This window comes from Lucilia sericata, unplaced genomic scaffold (genome assembly GCF_015586225.1).
Source record: "Lucilia sericata isolate MDLA Ls3-8-SP2 unplaced genomic scaffold, ASM1558622v1 Contig000102F_arrow, whole genome shotgun sequence".
In the NCBI taxonomy this organism is placed as follows: Eukaryota; Metazoa; Arthropoda; class Insecta; order Diptera; family Calliphoridae; genus Lucilia; species Lucilia sericata.
The window spans coordinates 711,016-733,110 of NW_023994134.1; the positions used below are offsets into that span (position 1 = coordinate 711,016).

The following is a 22,095-nucleotide window of genomic DNA, read 5'->3' on the forward strand; positions in this document are numbered from 1 at the left end:
TCACACCGGGAAAAGTTATGAATCAAAATTTGAAACAACCACAAAAAAATAAGCATTTTTTAAACATTCTGATGTAATTTTCTCGAAAACTATGCAAGATAATTCCATGAAAATCACCATACATTCGTTTCTGCACAAGAGCTTGACTCCTGCTGAAAATTGCCAGAATCGGTCAACAATTTTATATACCTCCCATACAAAAGTACATATTCCCGGAAAATGGGTTTTTTGTTAATAACTTCCGTCACAATGTCGAAATCTTTACAAAATTTTACAAATTAAAATCTTATGTGAATAGAATTCATTCAGAGAAAAAACTTTCTGGATCGGTCCATAATTGGATATAGCTCACATACAAGGTCCCCTCCCGAAAATAACTTAAACGCAAATAATTCATTACTAAATTAAGATATCCATATAAAATTTGGTACAAGTATTGCTCTCACATACAGAAATATTACTGTGAAATTTTTGTTCCATCGGTCCATAATTGGTCATAGCTCCCATACAAGGTCCCCTCCCGAAAATCTCTTAAACGCGCATAACTCATTACTAAGTTAAGATATCCATATAAAATTTGGTATAAGTATTGCTCATACGCAAAAAAAATTTACTGTGAAAGTTTTTTCTGATCGGTCCATAATTGGTCATAGCTCCCATACAAGGTCCCCTCCCGAAAATCACTTAAACGCGCATAACTCACTACTAAATTAAGATATTTATATAAAGTTTTTGGTACTAGTAGTACTCATATGCACAGTAATATTACAGTGAAATTTTTCTCCCAGCGGTCCATAATTGGTCATAGCTCCCATACAAGTTCCCCTCCCGAAAATCACTTAAACGTACATAACTCATTACAAAATTAAGATATCCACATATGCACGAAAATATTACTGTGAAATTTTTTTTCCGATCAGTCCGTAATTAGTCATAGCTCCCATACAAGGTCCCCTCCCGAAAATCACTTAAACGCACATAACTCATTACTAAATTAAGATATTTATATAAAGTTTTTGGTACTAGTAGTACTCATATGCACAGTAATATTACAGTGAAATTTTTCTCCCAGCGGTCCATAATTGGTCATAGCTCCCATACAAGTTCCCCTCCCGAAAATCACTTAAACGTACATAACTCATTACAAAATTAAGATATCCACATATGCACGAAAATATTACTGTGAAATTTTTTTCCGATCGGTCCATAATTGGTCATAGCTCCCATACAAGTTCCCCTCCCGAAAATCACTTAAACGCACATAACTCATTACTAAATTAAGATATTCATATAAAGTTTGGCACAAGCATTGCTCATATACAGAGAAATATTACTGTGAATTTGTTTTCCTATCGGTCCATAATTGATCATAGCTCCCATACAAGGTCCCTTTCAGAAAAACACTTAAAGGCACATAACTCATTATCAAATAGTGATAAAATATACTTTATTATTGTGGCATTAGAGTGAATCAAGCTTGTATAAAGGAAAAACAATTTTCTAACAGGCCGTCCCCCCTCATCTAGAATTGTTCTATGGGTTGTAAAACTATGTCATACAAAAAATTAAGCTGAATGGATAACGCACAGTGGTATAGGAAAAAAAAAAGAGGGAAATAATTCGGTAACTTCTAAACGGTTAATCCGATTTTAATGAAATTTGGTATGCACAAAAAGGAGGTGTTGTCGAGTTTAGGTTTTGAATTTGGACCTTATAGGCCAACCAGGAGCCCGGCGGGGGGTCCTCAAATTAGGACACCTCGGCTATGTTAAATTTTTAAAACAATCTTATTTCTTCATTTGAGTTCCGATTTAAAAAAAATTTCGTATATAGAATCTTCTCATCGAGCACTATAAAAAATGTAGCAGTAAATTATCTCTTATAGTTTAGGAGATATTCGCATTTGAAAATTAAAATTTTAAAATTTTTACCGTCCTTACTTTAGTTTTTTGATAATAGCGGGTCCAAATATTCCCGATTTTCGCCATTTTTTTTTTATTCGCTTAACAACAAGTCTATATATCAAGCAGTGAAAGAATTATGTAAAAATCATGACTGAGTCCAAAGTTATAGGCATTTTAATTTAAAAAATTAAAAAAAGGCGATTTTTTGCCATTTTTTGGGGAAAAATGTATCTTTTTCTTTTTAAGTTATCTAAAAAGTTTCTAAGAAGATGTATATAGAATTTATACTTTTTGAAAAGCTGACTTTACATAAAATACGATAAATGAAACAAAACCTAAAAATTTTTGATACCGAGGGGACCAGATCCATCCAAAAAAACCCTATTTTTTATATAAAATTCAATTTTGAGCAAAAATTCTCAAATCGCATAGTCGATATCAAATTATAGTGACCTGTTTTATATGACCCAATATGTTCTTAATCATTTTGTAACGGGTTTCGATAACCCCGCCCCTGGTATGGATATAATAGGCAAAAAACCAAAAAATCCCATTTTTGGGATTTTTTAAAACTTTTTTGGGAATTCCGGGATTTCTAATAAGAAAATTCGAAATTTTTATTTAATTTTGGATTTTGAGTAAAAAAATCTACCTAACTGTAAAATTTCATCAAAAAATATTCATAAATAAAATTTTTATTGCAATTTGAAAAATTTGTATCTTCGCAAAAACTGAATAAAAAACATTTTTTAATTTTTTTTAAAAAAGTATTCCGCGAATTTTTTAATTTTCAAAAATTATATACAGTTTTGAAAAATAGACAAAATTACCTTTCCATTGATATATAACATGCCTACCTAATGTTTTTTAAGTGACAAATTAATTAGCGAAAACTCAACATCTTTTAGAGAATTTACCTAGTACTATTATTTTCATCCATACATTTGTTAGGCATGTTTTACTACCTAAATTTTTATGAATTTTTACAGCCACTTTTTACGATTAATCTTTTATTCTTTATCCCTAAAAAAAATTAACAAGTATTTATTTTATATAAAAATAGTCTTTATTTATTTTTTTTTTTATAAATTAATATAATTTTGTAAAATAATCGGTATCACAGTAGTCCATATCTAAAAGATAAAGTAAATCTTTAAATTCATGAATATTTTCAAATGCTAACGTTTTGTAGCAAATCCAACGTTTCCTTATAGTAGATAAAACAGGATCAGAAGATAGAATCAGATTATTAAAAATATCTTCATTTTGAGACTGCCTAGAACACTTCCTTGAGCTAAACTGATGAATATGCTTAAAGTCTCTATTCCTCGATTCTTGGGGTTCTTCTGTAAGCTCTCCTAAAGGCAGAATATTATGTTCTATGATGACCTTTCCATGACATAATATCTTGTGAACTGTAGGTGTCATTTCTTTCCAGGGATATAATTCCAAAAGTAATTTAGAAACTTTTGTAGAATACTCTCCAAATTTTGTTGCGTTCACTTTATGCTTGCTATTTATCGCCATTAGAATAATATTGACCTTTTGCAGTAAATCCATACTAATTCCGGTTATTTCGGAAGTAGTTTCAAAATGTTTAAAAAAACGTCTAGCGGTATTACCATCGTTTGTGCTTCCATATCCTGTGAGTGGTTTATCAATATTTAATCCCATCCGCTTTTTAAATTCCTCTTGAATTCTTCGTTTCTCACTGGCTCTCATTTCCATTAACTCCTTATTGTTATTTGCACTTTTGTTTGCATTTTCCGGTATGCTTCTGTACTTTAAATCATATGCTAAATGTAGAAAATGTTCCAGAAATCGTATGCGAGCATGTAGGGGGGATATTCCAAATTGTAATGTTTCCTCATTTATTGATCTTTGCTTGGAAATATTCGAAAATTCTGATTTTTTATCACCACATATGTAGCAGTACCAAGTAGATGATGTTCCTGTAATGGCATTTCCAACTTTCCCATCAATCATTGTAAGTTTTAAATCATAGGACATGTTAAACGAATAATTTTCTATTTCGATTGTTATAGGTTCCAAGTTTTTAATTTCTGCTTCAATACGATTTATCAAATCTTGCGTTGTTGTTTTGGATTCCTTTATATACTCAAAGCTTATTGGCCTACAAAAAGCTTTGGATCCTGGAGTCGAATTCTTCCAAATATCATCGAAACTGGTTGATGGAGAATCGCTGTCAGCATACTTTCGAATTCTTAATGGAACTAGCGATGCCATAAATACACTTTTATACTCGGAAGATGATTCACTTGTGTTGATTTGTTTATATTCCGAGAGTGCTGATAATCCATCACATCCCCACTTACAAATGAGTTGAAGATCACAAGAATTTATTTTTTTTAGTTGGTCTGAAGAAAAGTCAGAAGCAATCCTTAAAGCAGTATTTTCGAGTAGAGCGCCGAGTCCAATAACAGCCTTCCGATCAGTTATTTCAATAGGAGGTGGTATAATGCTTTTCTTCTTTTCATTTATTTTGTCATATGATGGTAAAACATCCACTCCTTTTTCAGATAGCGCCTTTCTTAACGTTATGTAGTTATCACGACTTAATCCCAGCTGCAACATAAGCGCAATAGCTTCTTCCTCAGTGAACGTTGTATCAGATGATGGTGTGGGTATACTCTTTACAATTCTTTTCAGTCGTCTTGGTGATGCGGTTGGAAGAATATTTGCAATTTTTATGGCATCCAAAGGCTGTTTTTCTTTTCTTAACATTGCTTTAAAAGTGTCCGAAACTTCTTCGTTAGATAAGGTTTCTAGTGAAGTTGATAACCTTTTCCTCTTAGATTTTGAGCTCAAATCCTCATACTGCTTACAGGGAGCACCAACAGTTGATACGCAAATAGCAACTTCTACACATTCATTCAGCCAATCAGAAAATTTCGATCGAAATTTAGCAATGGAATACCGAACACTCTTCAGTTTTATATCAACTGATTTTATAAAATTTTCAATTTTACATATATCAGTTTTATCCACTTTATTTTTATGTGCAGTTTCAATATATTTCAATAAGAAGTTCACTTTATCTTGAAAAGGAGCTGAAGAGTGTTCAAATAAAATGGAGCACAAATCATTTTTTTTAGTACGATCGCCATGGTTAGAAAATTACAAATAATTACAAACAGATATAAACCTGTCTTATATATTAATTACAGGTACTTAAATTAAATTATTTTTTAAAGGGTTATGATATTCTACCTAATATGTCTAACGTATCCTTATGTAATGAATTTTTCCTCAATAGGTCACTTTAATAAGCTACCTATTAAAGTGACCTATAGGGGTAAAAATCATTACAGTTTAAAAAATAATACCTGAAAATTTTTTAATATATGTAACAAATTTAAGAGTTAACGTTATGGATGAAAATAATAGTGCTAGGTAAATTTTCTAAAAGATGTTGAGTTTTCCCTAATTAATTTGTCACTTAAAAAATATTAGGTAGGCATGTTATATATCAATGGAAAGGTAATTTTGTCTATTTTTCAAAACTGTATATAATTTTTGAAAATTAAAAAATTCGCGGAATACTTTTTTTAAAAAAATTAAAAAATGTTTTTTATTCAGTTTTTGCGAAGATACAAATTTTTCAAATTGCAATAAAAATTTTATTTATGAATATTTTTTGATGAAATTTTACAGTTAGGTAGATTTTTTTACTCAAAATCTAAAATTAAATAAAAAGTTCGAATTTTCTTATTAGAAATCCCGGAATTCCCAAAAAAGTTTTAAAAAATCCCAAAAATGGGATTTTTTGGTTTTTTGCCTATTATATCCATACCAGGGGCGGGGTTATCGAAACCCGTTACAAAATGATTAAGAACATATTGGGTCATATAAAACAGGTCACTATAATTTGATATCGACTATGCGATTTGAGAATTTTTGCTCAAAATTGAATTTTCTATAAAAAAATAGGGTTTTTTGGATGGACCTGGTCCCCTCGGTATCAAAAATTTTTAGGTTTTGTTTCATTTATCGTATTTTATGTAAAGTCAGCTTTTCAAAAAGTATAAATTCTATATACATCTTCTTAGAAACTTTTTAGATAACTTAAAAAGAAAAAGATACTTTTTTCCCAAAAAAATGGCAAAAAATCGCCTTTTTTTAATTTTTTAAATTTTTAACAATTTTTACATAATTCTTTCACTGCTTGATATATAAACTTGCTGTTAAGCGAATAAAAAAAGAAATGGCGAAAATCGGGAATATTTGGAACCGCTATTATCAAAAAACTAAAGTAAGAACGGTAAAAATTTTAAAATTTTAATTTTCAAATGCGAATATCTCCTAAACTATAAGAGATAATTTACTGCTATGACGACATTTTTTATAGTGCTCGATGAGGAGATTCTATATACGAAATTTTTTTTAAATCGGAACTCAAATGAAGAAATAGGATCGTTTTAAAAATTTAACATAGCCGAGGTGTCCTAATTTGAGGACCCCCCGCCGGGCCCCTGGTTGGCCTATAAGGTCCAAATTCAAAACCTAAACTCGACAACACCTCCTCTTTGTGCATACCAAATTTCATTAAAATCGGATTAACCGTTTAGAAGTTACCGAATTATTTCCCTCTTTTTTTTTTCCTATACCACTGTGTTACGTTAACAGCTTTATAGTTTTTGCGCAAATTTGTTCATTTAGTAATAAATTTTGATCTTTATTGTAAAGGAATCGTAATGTCCACAGAGTAAGCATTTCGGAAAGACATAAAACACAAAAATTACTTGAAAACTTTAAAAGTTATTGCAAATTCCCCAGGCCATTAACGTGTCTTACAGCGCATGAATTCGAAATGTGACAAAAAAATTTACTTTTTTTGGGATATATTCTAAAAAAACATTTTGCTACTTAAAATATATCTAAAACTAGATTTTTGTACCCAGCGTTGCCCGAGGTTTTAAGTGGTTTCATAACATTATACTTAAGTATTCTCCCATTAGAGTAAACTAAAAAATGTGCTTTATGTCCATAGATCAATTTCTGAAATTTTTCAACATTTAGAAATATAAAAATTTCGTTGACTTAAATAACATAACATAGCATTTACGAAATGAAAAAAGTTTACTCATTTTATTCCTCACTAAAGATTACTTCACAATTTTTTTTCCAATTTACAAAGCTAAAAGATTCTAAAATTATAATTCTAATAATATCTAGTTAGGTAAAACTATAATATACATATTTAACTTAGGAGAAAGAATAATTCTTGACTTAAAGCTAAAGTGCTAATTTTTCCCTAACTTATTCATGTTTCAAAAAATGCTGAAGGTCTCCTTATAAAGAAACTCCTTGCATTTTTTTTTGTGATCTTATAAAGCTATAAAAAAATTTCATTGAATTTGAACAATATTTATAAAAGATACCAACACAGTACCAAAAATACTACCCATACCCTCTTTCTCCATTGAATTATTCAAATTTATGTATTTTGTTTAATATATTTTGTATCATTTCAGAAATCGATGTTGTAGAACATTTATTAAGAAAATCACGTCAGAGAGGAACCTTTCCCTCTTTAATGATGTTTTGCAAAAACATTTTTCAAAAACACATATTTTGACCGATTACGGAAAAATATTAATAAAAAAATATATATTTCTCAAATTTCATAAAACTACAAAAAATGTAGCAAAGGAACGCATAATAGCCGTTTTTGCACATTTAGTTTGAATTTCTTTTTTATGTTTTTCCCTCTAGGGGTGGACTTTCGGATACACATATCTCTGAAACTAAAAACTCATCGTCGAAAATATTTTTACTTAAGAACGAAAAAAATCAGACTAAAACATATAAGTACAAATTTTTCCTGTTTTTTCGCCTTTTCTCCTATTTCGAAACGGAACTTCGCTAAATAATACATATTTCAGACACTTTAAAAGCTTAATCAGAAATGTTTTTGCTTGAGTACACTGAAAATGATCCATGCCCAACTTTAGGAAAAAAATTCGTAACTTATATTTTCGTAATATTTACAAAAATTTCGTGTATAATACAAAATATTAATTAATAAAACCCTTTTCTATTTTTACGAAAGTACGAAAAACTTTCGTAATATTTCTTCACAAATTTTAGCGAAATTAAACATAATGATATTAAGTATATTATCATTAGATAAAACTGCAACATTTTTATAAAATTTAAGAAAAAGTACTATTTTCATAAAGAAAAAAATAAAAATTCGTGTGGAGAATAATTATACCCTCCACCACCATCAGTGGTGATAGAGGGTATATATAACTTTGTCATTTCGTGTGTAACACCAAGAAATATTCATCTGAGACCCAACAAAATATATATTCTTGGACCTTATGAAATTCTGAGTCGATTTAGCTATGTCCGTCCGTCCGTCTGTCTGTCTGTATAAAACATTCTCACGTTAACACGAAGCAACAAAAATAAACCAAATTCGCCCAAAATATTTATTATTGTCCTAGACAGTTTGGTGTTGAAAATAAGCAAAATCGGTTCACACCGGGAAAAGTTATGAATCAAAATTTGAAACAACCACAAAAAAAATAAGCATTTTTTAAACATTCTGATGTAATTTTCTCGAAAACTATGCAAGATAATTCCATGAAAATCACCATACATTCGTTTCTGCACAAGAGCTTGACTCCTGCTGAAAATTGCCAGAATCGGTCAACAATTTTATATACCTCCCATACAAAAGTACATATTCCCGGAAAATGGGTTTTTTGTTAATAACTTCCGTCACAATGTCGAAATCTTTACAAAATTTTACAAATTAAAATCTTATGTGAATAGAATTCATTCAGAGAAAAAACTTTCTGGATCGGTCCATAATTGGATATAGCTCACATACAAGGTCCCCTCCCGAAAATAACTTAAACGCAAATAATTCATTACTAAATTAAGATATCCATATAAAATTTGGTACAAGTATTGCTCTCACATACAGAAATATTACTGTGAAATTTTTGTTCCATCGGTCCATAATTGGTCATAGCTCCCATACAAGGTCCCCTCCCGAAAATCTCTTAAACGCGCATAACTCATTACTAAGTTAAGATATCCATATAAAATTTGGTATAAGTATTGCTCATACGCAAAAAAAATTTACTGTGAAAGTTTTTTCTGATCGGTCCATAATTGGTCATAGCTCCCATACAAGGTCCCCTCCCGAAAATCACTTAAACGCGCATAACTCACTACTAAATTAAGATATTTATATAAAGTTTTTGGTACTAGTAGTACTCATATGCACAGTAATATTACAGTGAAATTTTTCTCCCAGCGGTCCATAATTGGTCATAGCTCCCATACAAGTTCCCCTCCCGAAAATCACTTAAACGTACATAACTCATTACAAAATTAAGATATCCACATATGCACGAAAATATTACTGTGAAATTTTTTTTCCGATCAGTCCGTAATTAGTCATAGCTCCCATACAAGGTCCCCTCCCGAAAATCACTTAAACGCACATAACTCATTACTAAATTAAGATATTTATATAAAGTTTTTGGTACTAGTAGTACTCATATGCACAGTAATATTACAGTGAAATTTTTCTCCCAGCGGTCCATAATTGGTCATAGCTCCCATACAAGTTCCCCTCCCGAAAATCACTTAAACGTACATAACTCATTACAAAATTAAGATATCCACATATGCACGAAAATATTACTGTGAAATTTTTTTCCGATCGGTCCATAATTGGTCATAGCTCCCATACAAGTTCCCCTCCCGAAAATCACTTAAACGCACATAACTCATTACTAAATTAAGATATTCATATAAAGTTTGGCACAAGCATTGCTCATATACAGAGAAATATTACTGTGAATTTGTTTTCCTATCGGTCCATAATTGATCATAGCTCCCATACAAGGTCCCTTTCAGAAAAACACTTAAAGGCACATAACTCATTATCAAATAGTGATACCTATAAAAAATTTTGCATAAATACTATTTTTGTACACAGAAATGTTATTTGAACATTTTTTTATAATCGGTCCAACTTTGGTCATAGCTCCCATACAAGGTTCCCTCCCGAAAATCACTTAAACGCACATAACTCAGTACAAAATATTGATATCCATACATTTAGCAAAAATATTGCTCTTATATACATAAATTAAACTATAAAATTGTTTTACGATAGGTCCATATTTGGTCATAGCACTCATACTAGGTCCTTTTACGAAAATCTCTTAAACGAAAATCTCTCATTACCAAATAAAGCTATTGATAAATTTAATAATTTGGCCCAAATATTAATTTTGTATACAAAAATTCTATTTCAAGATTTTTTCACGATCGGTTCATAACATGGGTGCGGTCGGTCCCATACAAGGTTCCCTTCAGAAAATCACTTAAACAAACATTATTTATTACTAAATTACGATATAGATACAAAATTTGACTGAAATATAGCTTTTATGAACAGAAATTTAGCTTAAAGAGTTTTTTACGATCGGTCTATAATTGGTCATATCTCCCATACTATGTCCTGCCCCTAAAAGCGCTTTAACCGTATTTAACTAATTGCATTATCAATTTGTGTAGAACAAAATTATATATATTTATTTTGAAAATCCTTAAATCTTTTACACACATGCATACATGCAAATTACTAAATATCGCTAAGCGCTATAAAAATATAAAGAAAATGGCTTTTGTAATGTTCAATAAATCATGGAATTGTAATAGATTTAAGCTGTTTGTATTTTTTCTATTCAAGACATGAGAAAACTTATTTCTACAAATATTTGATAAATTAGAAAAGTATTAATATATATGAGTAGATGGTGGAGGGTATTTAAGATTCGGCTCAGCCGAATATAGCCCTCTAACTTGTTTTTAACTAAAATTAGAAAAATAATTTTAAAATTAACAAAAATGTTTGCATAAATTAAAATTTCGTAAATTTTACCATATTTATTAAAAAATCACTTTTTTAAATTTTTCATCCACATACCCCTTCTTGGCCCTTCTTATCCAAGTTTTGGAAAAGAATATAGTATATCACACCATACAACTATATATCTAACTATGTTTCAAATTTAGTGTAATTAAAAACATTATGCACACGCTACATACTCTTCCACAGGCACATACTCTTCCAAGGACGAATCCTATTGAAAATGGTTAAAATCGGACCATTATTTCGCATAGCCCCCATACAATCGCACCCCCGAATATGGCTTTTGAGCTCATATGTTAAATGTTCTTGTATCACACCAAAACTCTGCAAAAATAATTTTTTTATAAGTTTTAATGACACTGCTGATTTTCGCAATGATCGGTCCTCATTTGATCACATCCACAATATAAAGTCCCCTTCATAAAAGGACATGATGGTTCAAATTCACTTATATTCTACATAAATAACTTTAATGTAGACGTTAATCCCTTTACCAAAATTTATAGGGATAGGCCCATGTTAACCACCTACCCATATAACCCTCTTTCAGAAAATCCTTTTTTGTCAATAAATTGTTAAAATATTTCTGAAATAAAGTAAAAATTTATTTAAATGTTTTATTATTAAAAAAATAATCAACATTTGTAACGTAATCACTGCACAGTGGGGCAGAATCGAAATTTTTTGGAAATAAATCTGGTATTTCTAAACGGCTGATCCGATCGGTATAAAATTTGGCGTGAGCGTAGCCAAGGAGTATTCGAGTTTAAGTTTTGAAGATGAACCCCGCAGATGCCCCAGGGACGGCGCTGTGGCGTACCTGGGTACCTACGACAAAATTTTTAAACTCGTGCCATTTTTTCATCCAAATACAAAGATTTTTATATTTTCTGAAAGCGCTCGACGAGATCTTGAAAAAACATGCTTGGACATGCTACTTATCTCTTATAATATCCGAGTTATAGGCATTTAAAAATTTAGTGATACAAAATTTACCATACCTTGGTCCGCCTTTTTTTGAATACCGGGCGTAATTTTGCACCAAATGGACTCAATTTTTTCTTGTTAGTTAGACAGCAAAATTTCCAATAATATACAATAAATTTCAAATCAATATCATTTACAGATCCAAAAATATACGTTTTTTAATTTAAAAATTCAAAAAATTTTTGATTTTTGCCGTTTTTTTTGCCAAAAATGTGTCTTAACTCTTTTATTAATAAAATAAAATTTTCTTTAAGAACATATAACAATTTTATAGTTTTCTAAAAGGTATCTTTACGCAGAACGCTTTGGCGTAAAAAACTTGTCCTATTTTTTGAAAATGTTGCCACTGCGTCCTTCCGAATATGACCTATTTTTATGAAAACTTCAACTTTGGGCGACATGTTCTAAAATCCCAAAGCTGGGATCAGAAAACTGAAAGCAGTTTTGGAAATCTCAATATGTTTTCTATTTACTCCAAAAGTATTTTCCCAGCCCTGAAAAAAATGTGGACCCTATGGGCAAAAAAGTAAAAAATCCCATTTTTGGGATTTTCATTCCTATTTTTGGGAATTGCGGGATGCCCTTTGACCTTTTCAATTTTTTTTTGCATTTTCTTATTTGAAATGACAAATTTAACAAGCGTTGAAAATTTCATTGAGTTTTGTTCATAAATAAAGATTTTGTCTTATATTACAAATTTGTTTAATTTCTAAAACTATGATTTATATCAAAATTTTAATAGGGTCGCGGATAGCTACAACAATTTAGTCCATATTTATCTCTTAATATAATTTTTTAGTTAGATATGGAAATTCTCGACCCTTAACAAAAAATTTCAAGCCAATATCTCAATGACATTCAAAAATATGTTCATTTAAACCTAAGTCCTTTAATTTCATCTTTTTCATATTTTAGTATTAAGTATGACAGAACATACATTTGGTGTTGAATAAAATATTTGGACAATTTTTAAAAATTATTTAGTTAATTATTTTATTAAAGACTATAACATTGTATATACAATAAAAAATTATAATTTTATTATGAGCCACGCACAACAACACCTAAATCACCCCACACAAACCACCTTTCCCGCCCACCGAAATATAAAACACAATTTAATACAATGTCATCAGTTAGTATAATAGCTTTTTTTATTTGAACTGTTTATCTTAAACATAATACAATTAATTCTTACAACCTACTTATAAAGTTAATTCCTAACACTACTTATTTTCTATAAAATAATCTGTCATATCGGTATACATATCCAGAAGGTAATATAAGTCCTTTAAATCTTCCTTGTTTTGATAGAGTTTCATAACAAATCCATCTTTTTCGCATAGTTGAAAGAACAGGATCAGAAGATAGAAGTAAACTATTAAAAATATCTTCATTCTGTGATTGCCTGGAGCATTTTCTTGAGCTGAATAGTTGAACATGCTTAAAATCGCGATTCCTTGCTTCCTGGGCTTCTTCTGTTAACTCTCCAAGTGGAAGAATATTCGATTCAATTATTATTTGACCATGACACAATACTTTGTGTACTGTTGGTGTTAGTTCCCTCCATGGATACTGTAGTATATAAGTATGCATATAAGGTACCTTTCCCCTATGTACATACATATGTTATGAAGAATAATTTAAGTTAACGGTTCTCTTTGTAAGAAATATTTTTAGCATGATTTGGATTCAGTTGTAAAAACGTAATAAAGAAGAAAAGAACTTATCAGTAATAAAGAAGAAAACAACGTATCAGTGGCGACGAGAATAAAAAGATATTCAAAACACGTGTTAAAATAATAAAAGAAATTTAAGAACATTTTATAATGGCTTTAATTGGACATATGGAACCCTTTTTGCCTGGGGAAAATTTTAATTTATACCTTCAGCGTTTGGAGCAATACTTCGTAGTAAACGATATTCTAAATTCAAAAAAGGTAGCGGTGTTACTGACTATGATAGGTCCAATTGCGTTTGAAACGCTAGCGTCATTGTGTTCTCCTAAAGAACCTAAGGCGGTTCCGTTGGAAGAAATTATAGCAACTTTAAAGACACACTATGCTCCTAATCTAAATGAGACTGCTGAAAGGTACAAATTTTACACCCGCAATCAAAAAGAGGGTGAGCCGCTTGGTGAATATATTGTGGAATTGAAGTCTCTGGCTAGTAGCTGTAATTTCGGCACATTTTTATCTGAAGCATTACGAGACAGATTGGTATGTGGTGTTATTGACAAAAAGTTAAGAGCAAGATTGCTAAATCAGATATCATTATCATGGGAGGAAGCCCTTATAGAAGATCAAACCCAAACTAATTTAAATGCTATGGAAAATATGTATAATGAAAGGGCAATACGAAAAACAAGGGTGTATGAGGACGCGATGGAAGAAGGAAGTGAGGATAGTGGCAGCAGTAACTACCCAATTAAGAGATTGTCCAAGAGAGGAATGGTAGAACACGGTAAACAGAATGGGTTATGCGAGAGGTGTGGAAGAAAACATCTGCCAGAGAAGTGTAGAGTTCGTGATTGGAATTGCTATCGATGTGGACTAAAAGGACACTTAGCAAATATGTGTAAAACAAAAAGAGTTAATAATGTATTATCAAATTTGAATAGCGTAGGTATTGAAAATAATTCAATTTTTGTTTATCTTTTAGTCGAAAATGTAAAATTAAAATTTGAAATTGATACGGGAGCGGCAGTATCAGTGGCGTCTGAAGAAGTTTATAAAAAATATTTTGGCTCCAAAAAACTTACAAATGTGGAAAATACATTAGTAAATGTTAGCGGTCAAAAAATATCTTTATGCGGGGTGATTAAAGTAAAAGTAAGCGATTTTTTGTTGGACTTATTTATAATTAGAACAGAGAAGCCATTTGATTCATTATTGGGTCGCAATTGGTTGGATGTTTTAAAAAAAGGTTGGCAAGAGAACTTTATCGACAAAATTAACTTAATCAAGCCTATAAAAAATTTGGAGAAACTAAAGAACCTGTTTCCCGTAGTATTTGCAGAAAGTTCAGCAGAACCCATTAGAAAATTTAAAGCATCTGTAGTTATAAAGAGTGAAACAGATCCTATTTATCGTTCATCCTATGCGGTACCATATAGAATGCGTAAGTTAGTTGAAGAAGAGTTGGCACGTTTATGTGACAGTGGAATAATAGAACCCATAAAGTATAGTGATTGGGCAAGTCCAATAGTGGTAGTCCCAAAAAAGGATTCCATAAGGATTTGTGTAGATTTTAAAGTTACGTTGAACAGAGTCTTGGAAAAGGAACATTACCCTTTACCAACTATTAATGATTGTTTAAGTTGTTTGGCCGGTTCGAAATATTTCTGTGTATTAGATTTGGCGGGTGCATACCAACAAGTAGCGGTGAGTGAAAACTCAAGGAAGTATTTGACAATAAATACACACAAAGGACTATTTCAGTTTAAAAGACTTCCATTTGGATTAGCATCTAGTCCATCTATTTTTCAGAATATAATGGATCAAATTTTAATGGGTTGTGAGGGTGTTGTTTGTTATTTAGATGATTGTTTGATTTATGGAAATACGCGGGGAGAATGTGAGAAACGGTTACTGAATGTGTTGAGTAGATTCCAAAGTTACAATGTGAGAGTAAAGGAGGAAAAATGTAAGTTTTTTTTAGTCAAGTAGAATTTTTAGGATATAGAATTGGAAGCGAGGGTATTCGTCCAAACCCGGAAAAGATTAAAGCGATTATAGAAGCTCCCGTTCCTCAAGATATAAGAAGTTTACAATCGTACTTAGGTTTATTGAATTATTATGGTAACTTTATACCTCAAATTTCTACTAAATTAGCCCCGTTGTATGAGCTAATAAAAAAGGAAGAACATTTTTGTTGGACGAAACGTAGATTGGAATGTTTTGAAAATAGTAAACGTTTATTAACGGATGAATCTGTATTGAATTTATTTGATCCCGATAAACCAATTATAGTTTCTTGTGATGCCAGCCCATACGGTGTAGGAGCTGTTCTGGCAAATTTAGTAGAGGGCAGAGAAAGGCCTGTTTATTTTGCGTCCAGGACTTTGTCATCGGCAGAGAAAAACTACTCACAGATTCATAGGGAGGGTTTAGCAATTATTTTCTCATTGGAAAAATTTCATAAATATTTGTACGGAAATAGGTTCGTAATTTATACAGATCACAAACCATTGAAGCATTTATTTAACCCCAGAAAATGTTATTCTGCAGTAGCGGCAGCTAGAATACAACGGTGGCAGGTCATTATTTCAATGTATGACTGCGAAATCAGGTATCGCCCGGGAAAGGAAAATTGTAACGCAGACGGCTTGTCCCGGTTACCTGTAGAAGCGGCTAAGGAAGATTCTGAGGAGGGAGATATAGCTATTAAATATTTTACTAAGGAAGATCCGATTAGAGAACAGGATATTGCTAGGGCATTGGAAAAAGACTCTGTATTAAGTGCAGTAGTAGATTATGTCGCAAATGGTTGGCCTAGAAAGGATAACAATTTGTCAGCAGAGTTAAAATATTTTTTTAAGCGAAAGGAGTCATTATCTGTAGAAAATGGGTGTCTATATTATGGATTTCGTCTTATTATTCCACATAGAATAACTGGTTTAATATTAACATTGTTACATGAAACACATGTGGGGATAGTAAGAATGAAGACACAAGCGAGAACATATGTGTGGTGGAAAGGAATGGATAGAGATATAGAAAATTTTGTCAGAGAGTGTCAAGTATGTCAAGTAACCCAGAATGAGAAACCTAAACGGTTAATATCATGGGAGATTGTATCAAGGCCATTTGAAAGAGTACATCTGGATTTTTTTGATTTTCAAGGAAAAAAGGTTTTACTGTTAGTAGATGTATTTTCAAAGTGGTTGGAGTTAAAGGAAATGAATAGGACTACGTCCGAAGAAGTAATAGATATGTTAGAAAGGACGTTTTCGTATTTTGGTCTACCTACAAGCATCTGTACTGACAATGGTCCACCTTTTGGTTGTTTTAAATTTATAGAATTTTGCGATAAACTTGATATTAAGGTTCTTAAAAGTCCATCCTATCACCCAGAATCAAACGGTATAGCTGAAAGGGCTGTCCAAACTGTCAAAAAATCACTTAAGAAATTTTGGATTGATACTTATTCGAATCATCTTTCATTTTCAGACAAAATTACGCGTTTTTTATTTTATTATCGTCATACGCCAGACGCCATCTCAAAAAAATCGCCCTCCCAAAAGTTATTTAATTTCTTACCAAAAACTAAATGTGACATTTTAAATCCTAAATTACAGCAAATAACCAGTGATAACGATAAATCTAAATCTGAGATTGTTAAAACAGGAAAGCAAACATATCATAGCTTTAAAAAGGGTGATATTGTCCTTTATAGAAATGTTTTTAATAATTTTGTAAAATGGCTTAAGGCCGTTGTTATTGATGTTTTAAGTCCTCAGCGTTATGTAATTTGTGTAAATAATAATATTAAACAAGTGCATTTAAATCAAATAAAAAAATATTATCACCCACGATATGAAGTAATCAGAAAACCTAGTACAGGTGAATCAATTGTAAACGAAAATTCCCCAACGTATAATACTACTGAAGTAAATAAAAGAAGTCGGAACAATCTTTCAGATAGTGATGAAGATTTTGAAAATCGACCAAAAAGGTCAGTTAGAAAACCTGATTGGTATGTTCCTGGCTAAATTATTTATAAAATTATATAAACATACATATATATACCTATATTAAATTCATTATAATATTTGACCACATTATAAATTGTTTATAAAAGGCTTTAAGTATAATAGTAAATTTATCAGTGCATTTATCCTATTAAAATATTTAATATATTTATCCTAAATATATGAACTGTATATTAGGTTTATAAGTATATAGGAATACATTGTGTTTACTTATTAAATTTCTTAGATATTTAATGAGAGATTTTATTATCGGCAATGTTTATATGTTTAAAAAATTTTTTTAGGGGGGAAAAGTGTAGTATATAAGTATGCATATAAGGTACCTTTCCCCTATGTACATACATATGTTATGAAGAATAATTTAAGTTAACGGTTCTCTTTGTAAGAAATATTTTTAGCATGTAAGAACATGATTTGGATTCAGTTGTAAAAACGTAATAAAGAAGAAAAGAACTTATCAGTAATAAAGAAGAAAACAACGTATCAGATACAAGTAATTTAGAAATTTCAGATGTGTATTCCCCAAATCGATTTCCATTAATTTTATGTTTACTATTCAGTACCATTAAAATAGTGTTAACTCTTCGAAGCAACTCCTTGTCGATTCCAGTTATTTTTGAAGTAATTTCATTCTGGCATGAAGTGGTGAAATTTCGAAAGACAGGACTTCTTCATTAATACTTCTGCTTTTGTTTATATTTGAGAATTGCGACTTTTTCTCATTACATATTGAGCATCTCCAGAAGGATGAAGTTTCTGTTATGGCATTGCTGACCTTTCCATCAATCATTGTTAAGCTTAGCTGATATGAATTAATAGAGAATTCCTTTATTTTTATGCAAATGGGCTCCAGTGCATTTATTTCATCTTTTAAATATTCCACTAAATCTTTTATTGTTTTCTTTGACTCCTTTATATATTCAAATCCAATGGGTCTACAAAAATTTTTTGAACCCGGAGTTGTATTGATCCATATATCTTCAAATGAATTTCCGATGCTTGACGATGATGGATTAAGGGAATATGAACGAATTCGGAATGGCACTTATGATGACATAAATACACTTTTGTAGTCTGCTAATGTCCGACTTCCACAAGCTTGTTTGTATTCTGGAAGTGCTGATAAACCGTCACATCCCCACTTACACATTAAGACAACATCATAGTTATGAACTTTCCTTAGTTGGTCTTCTGAAAAGTCTGACACAATTCTTGATGCTGTGTTTTCTAGCAAAGATGATATATCAATACAAGCTTCCACATCATTAACAGCAATAGGTGATGGTAGGATAGTTTGTTTTTTTTTCCTGGATCGCCTTGTATGATGGTAATATATTGTGTCCTTTTTCATGCAGAGCTTTCCTTAATATTTGGTACTTATTTCGACTGAGACCCAGTTCCAACATAAGCGCTATTGCTTCCTCTTCCTCAATTCTTTCTGGCCCTTTTGAAGATACACTCCATATAACGGAACACAACTCTTCGTACTTTAATGTAATCTTCATTGTAGATTTATTAAATATGGTACTTAAAATCTGAGAAGTTTATATACCAATTCTTGTCATTTCCGATACAGGTATTCAAAAGTAAAAAATTACGAATTGTCTACCTATTAACATTTAGGACTATATTACTATAACCTGTAATTCAGTCATTGATATTTCTTATTAGTGAATGAATCCAAATTATCATTACCTGAATATTTTTACCTACATGATCATAAACGAAACAGAACGAAATGATCTGTCGAAAAATTTAGGTAAAAAATAGTTATAAATTTCTGAAAAATTAAGCATAATAGGACCTTTCAATTATAAGGATAAACAAACAAATAGAAAATAGGTAAATATAAGATTTAAATATGTTCTGTCATATTTAATACTAAAATATGAAAAATATGAAATTAAAGGATACAGGTTTAAATGAACATATTTTTGAATGTAATTGAGATATTGGCCTGAAAATTTTTGTAAAGAATCGAGAATTTCCATATCTAACTAAAAAAAGATATTAAGGGATAAATATGGACTAAATTGTTGTAGCTATCTGCGACCCTATTAAAATTTTGATATAAATCATAGTTTTAGAAATTAAACAAATATGTAATATATGACAAAATCTTTATTTATGAACAAAACTCAATGAAATTTTCTACGCTTGTTAAATTTGTCATTCAAAAAAAAAAAAATTGAAAAGGTCAAAGGGCATCCCGCAATTCCCAAAAATAGGAATGAAAATCCCAAAAACGGGATTTTTTACTTTTTTGCCCATAGGGTCCACATTTCTTTCAGGGCTGGGAAAATACTTTTGGAGTAAATAGAAAACATATTGAGGTTTCCAAAACTGCTTTCAGTTTTCAGATCCCATCTTTGGGATTTTAGAACATGTCGCCCAAAGTTGAAGTTTTGATAAAAAATAGGTCATATTCGGAAGGACGCAGCACAGTGGTATAGGAAAAAAAAGAGGGAAATAATTCGGTAACTTCTAAACGGTTAATCCGATTTTAATGAAATTTGGTATGCACAAAGAGGAGGTGTTGTCGAGTTTAGGTAATTTTGTCTATTTTTCAAAACTGTATATAATTTTTGAAAATTAAAAAATTCGCGGAATACTTTTTTTTTAAAAATTAAAAATGTTTTTTATTCAGTTTTTGCGAAGATACAATTTTTTCAAATTTATAAATATTTTTTGATGAAATTTTACAGTTAGGTAGATTTTTTTACTCAAAATCCAAAATTAAATAAAAATTTCGAATTTTCTTATTAGAAATCCCGGAATTCTCAAAAAAGTTTTAAAAAATCCCAAATATGGGATTTTTGGTTTTTTGCCTATTATATCCATACCAGGGGCAGGGTTATCGAAACCCGTTACAAAATGATTAAGAACATATTGGGTCATATAAAACAGGTACCTATAATTTGATATCGACTATGCGATTTGAGAATTTTTTCTCAAAATTTAATTTTCCATAAAAAATAGGGTTTTTTTGGATGGACCTGGTCCCCTCGGTATCAAAAATTTTTAGGTTTTGTTTCATTTATCGTATTTTATGTAAAGTCAGCTTTCCAAAAAGTATAAATTCTATATACATCTTCTTAGAAACTTTTTAGATAACTTAAAAAGAAAAAGATACTTTTTTCCCAAAAAAATGACAAAAAATCGCCTTTTTTTAATTTTTTAAATTAAAATGCCTATAACTTTGAACTCAGTCATGATTTTTACATAATTCTTTCACTGTTTGATATATAAACTTGTTGTTAAGCGAATAAAAACAAAAAAATGACAAAAAATCGCCTTTTTTTAATTTTTTAAATTAAAATGCCTATAACTTTGGACTCAGTCATGATTTTTACATAATTCTTTCACTGTTTGATATATAAACTTGTTGTTAAGCGAATAAAAAAAAATGGCGAAAATCGGGAATATTTGGACCCGCTATTATCAAAAAACTAAAGTAAGGACGGTAAAAATTTTAAAATTTTAATTTTCAAATGCGAATATCTCCTAAACTATAAGAGATAATTTACTGCGACAATTTTTTATAGTGCTCGATGAGGAGATTCTATATACGAAATTTTTTTTAAATCGGAACTCAAATGAAGAAATAGGATCGTTTTAAAAATTTAACATAGCCGAGGTGTCCTAATTTGAGGACCCCCGCCGGGCCCCTGGTTGGCCTATAAGGTCCAAATTCAAAACCTAAACTCGACAACACCTCCTCTTTGCGCATTCCAAATTTCATTAAAATCAGATTAACCGTTTAGAAGTTACCGAATTATTTCCCTCTTTTTTTTTCCTATACCACTGCGCGCAGTGGCAACATTTTCAAAAAATGGGACAAGTTTTTTACGCCAAAGCGTTCTGCGTAAAGATACCTTTTAGAAAACTATAAAATTGTTATATGTTCTTAAAGAAAATTTTATTTTATTAATAAAAGAGTTAAGACACATTTTTGGCAAAAAAAACGGCAAAAATCTAAAATTTTTTGAATTTATAAATTCAAAAACGTATATTTTTGGATCTGTAAATGATATTGATCTGAAATTTTTTGTATATTATTGGAAATTTTGTTGTCTAACTAACAAGAAAAAATTGAGTCCATTTGGTCCAAAATTACGCCCGGTATTCAAAAAAAGGCGGACCAAGGTATGGTAAATTTTGTATCACTAAATTTTTAAATGCCTATAACTCGGATATTATAAGAGATAAGTAGTATGTCCAAGCATGTTTTTTCAAGATCTCGTCGAGCGCTTTCAGAAAATATAAAAATCTTTGTATTTGGGTGAAAATTTTACATGTCGTAGGTACTCTACTTTGAGCCGCCACAGCGCCGTCCCTGGGGCATCTGCAGGGTTCATCTTCAAAACTTAAACTCGAGTACTCATTGGCAACGCTCACGCAAAATTTTATCCCGATCGGATCAGCCGTTTAGAAATGCCAGATTTATTTCCAAAAAACTTCGATTCTGCCCCACTGTGCACTGGTGTAGGGCATTATATCGTCAGCCATGATCAACTATAAATTTTTACTTGTTTATTTATTTGTTTTATTTATTCATTGAGGTA

The 22,095-nt window shown here is 30.7% G+C and overlaps 1 protein-coding gene across 1 annotated transcript; it reads left to right on the forward strand.

The window, feature by feature from the left end:
* Positions 1-13,775: 13,775 nt before the first annotated feature.
* Positions 13,776-17,284, forward strand: LOC119600060 (the record flags this gene model as incomplete). Its single annotated transcript, XM_037950085.1, has 3 exons — positions 13,776-14,293; positions 14,684-15,200; positions 17,117-17,284. Coding segments are annotated over exons 1-3 (1,203 nt in total), but the record flags the coding sequence as incomplete, so codon positions are not given.
* Positions 17,285-22,095: the final 4,811 nt, after the last annotated feature.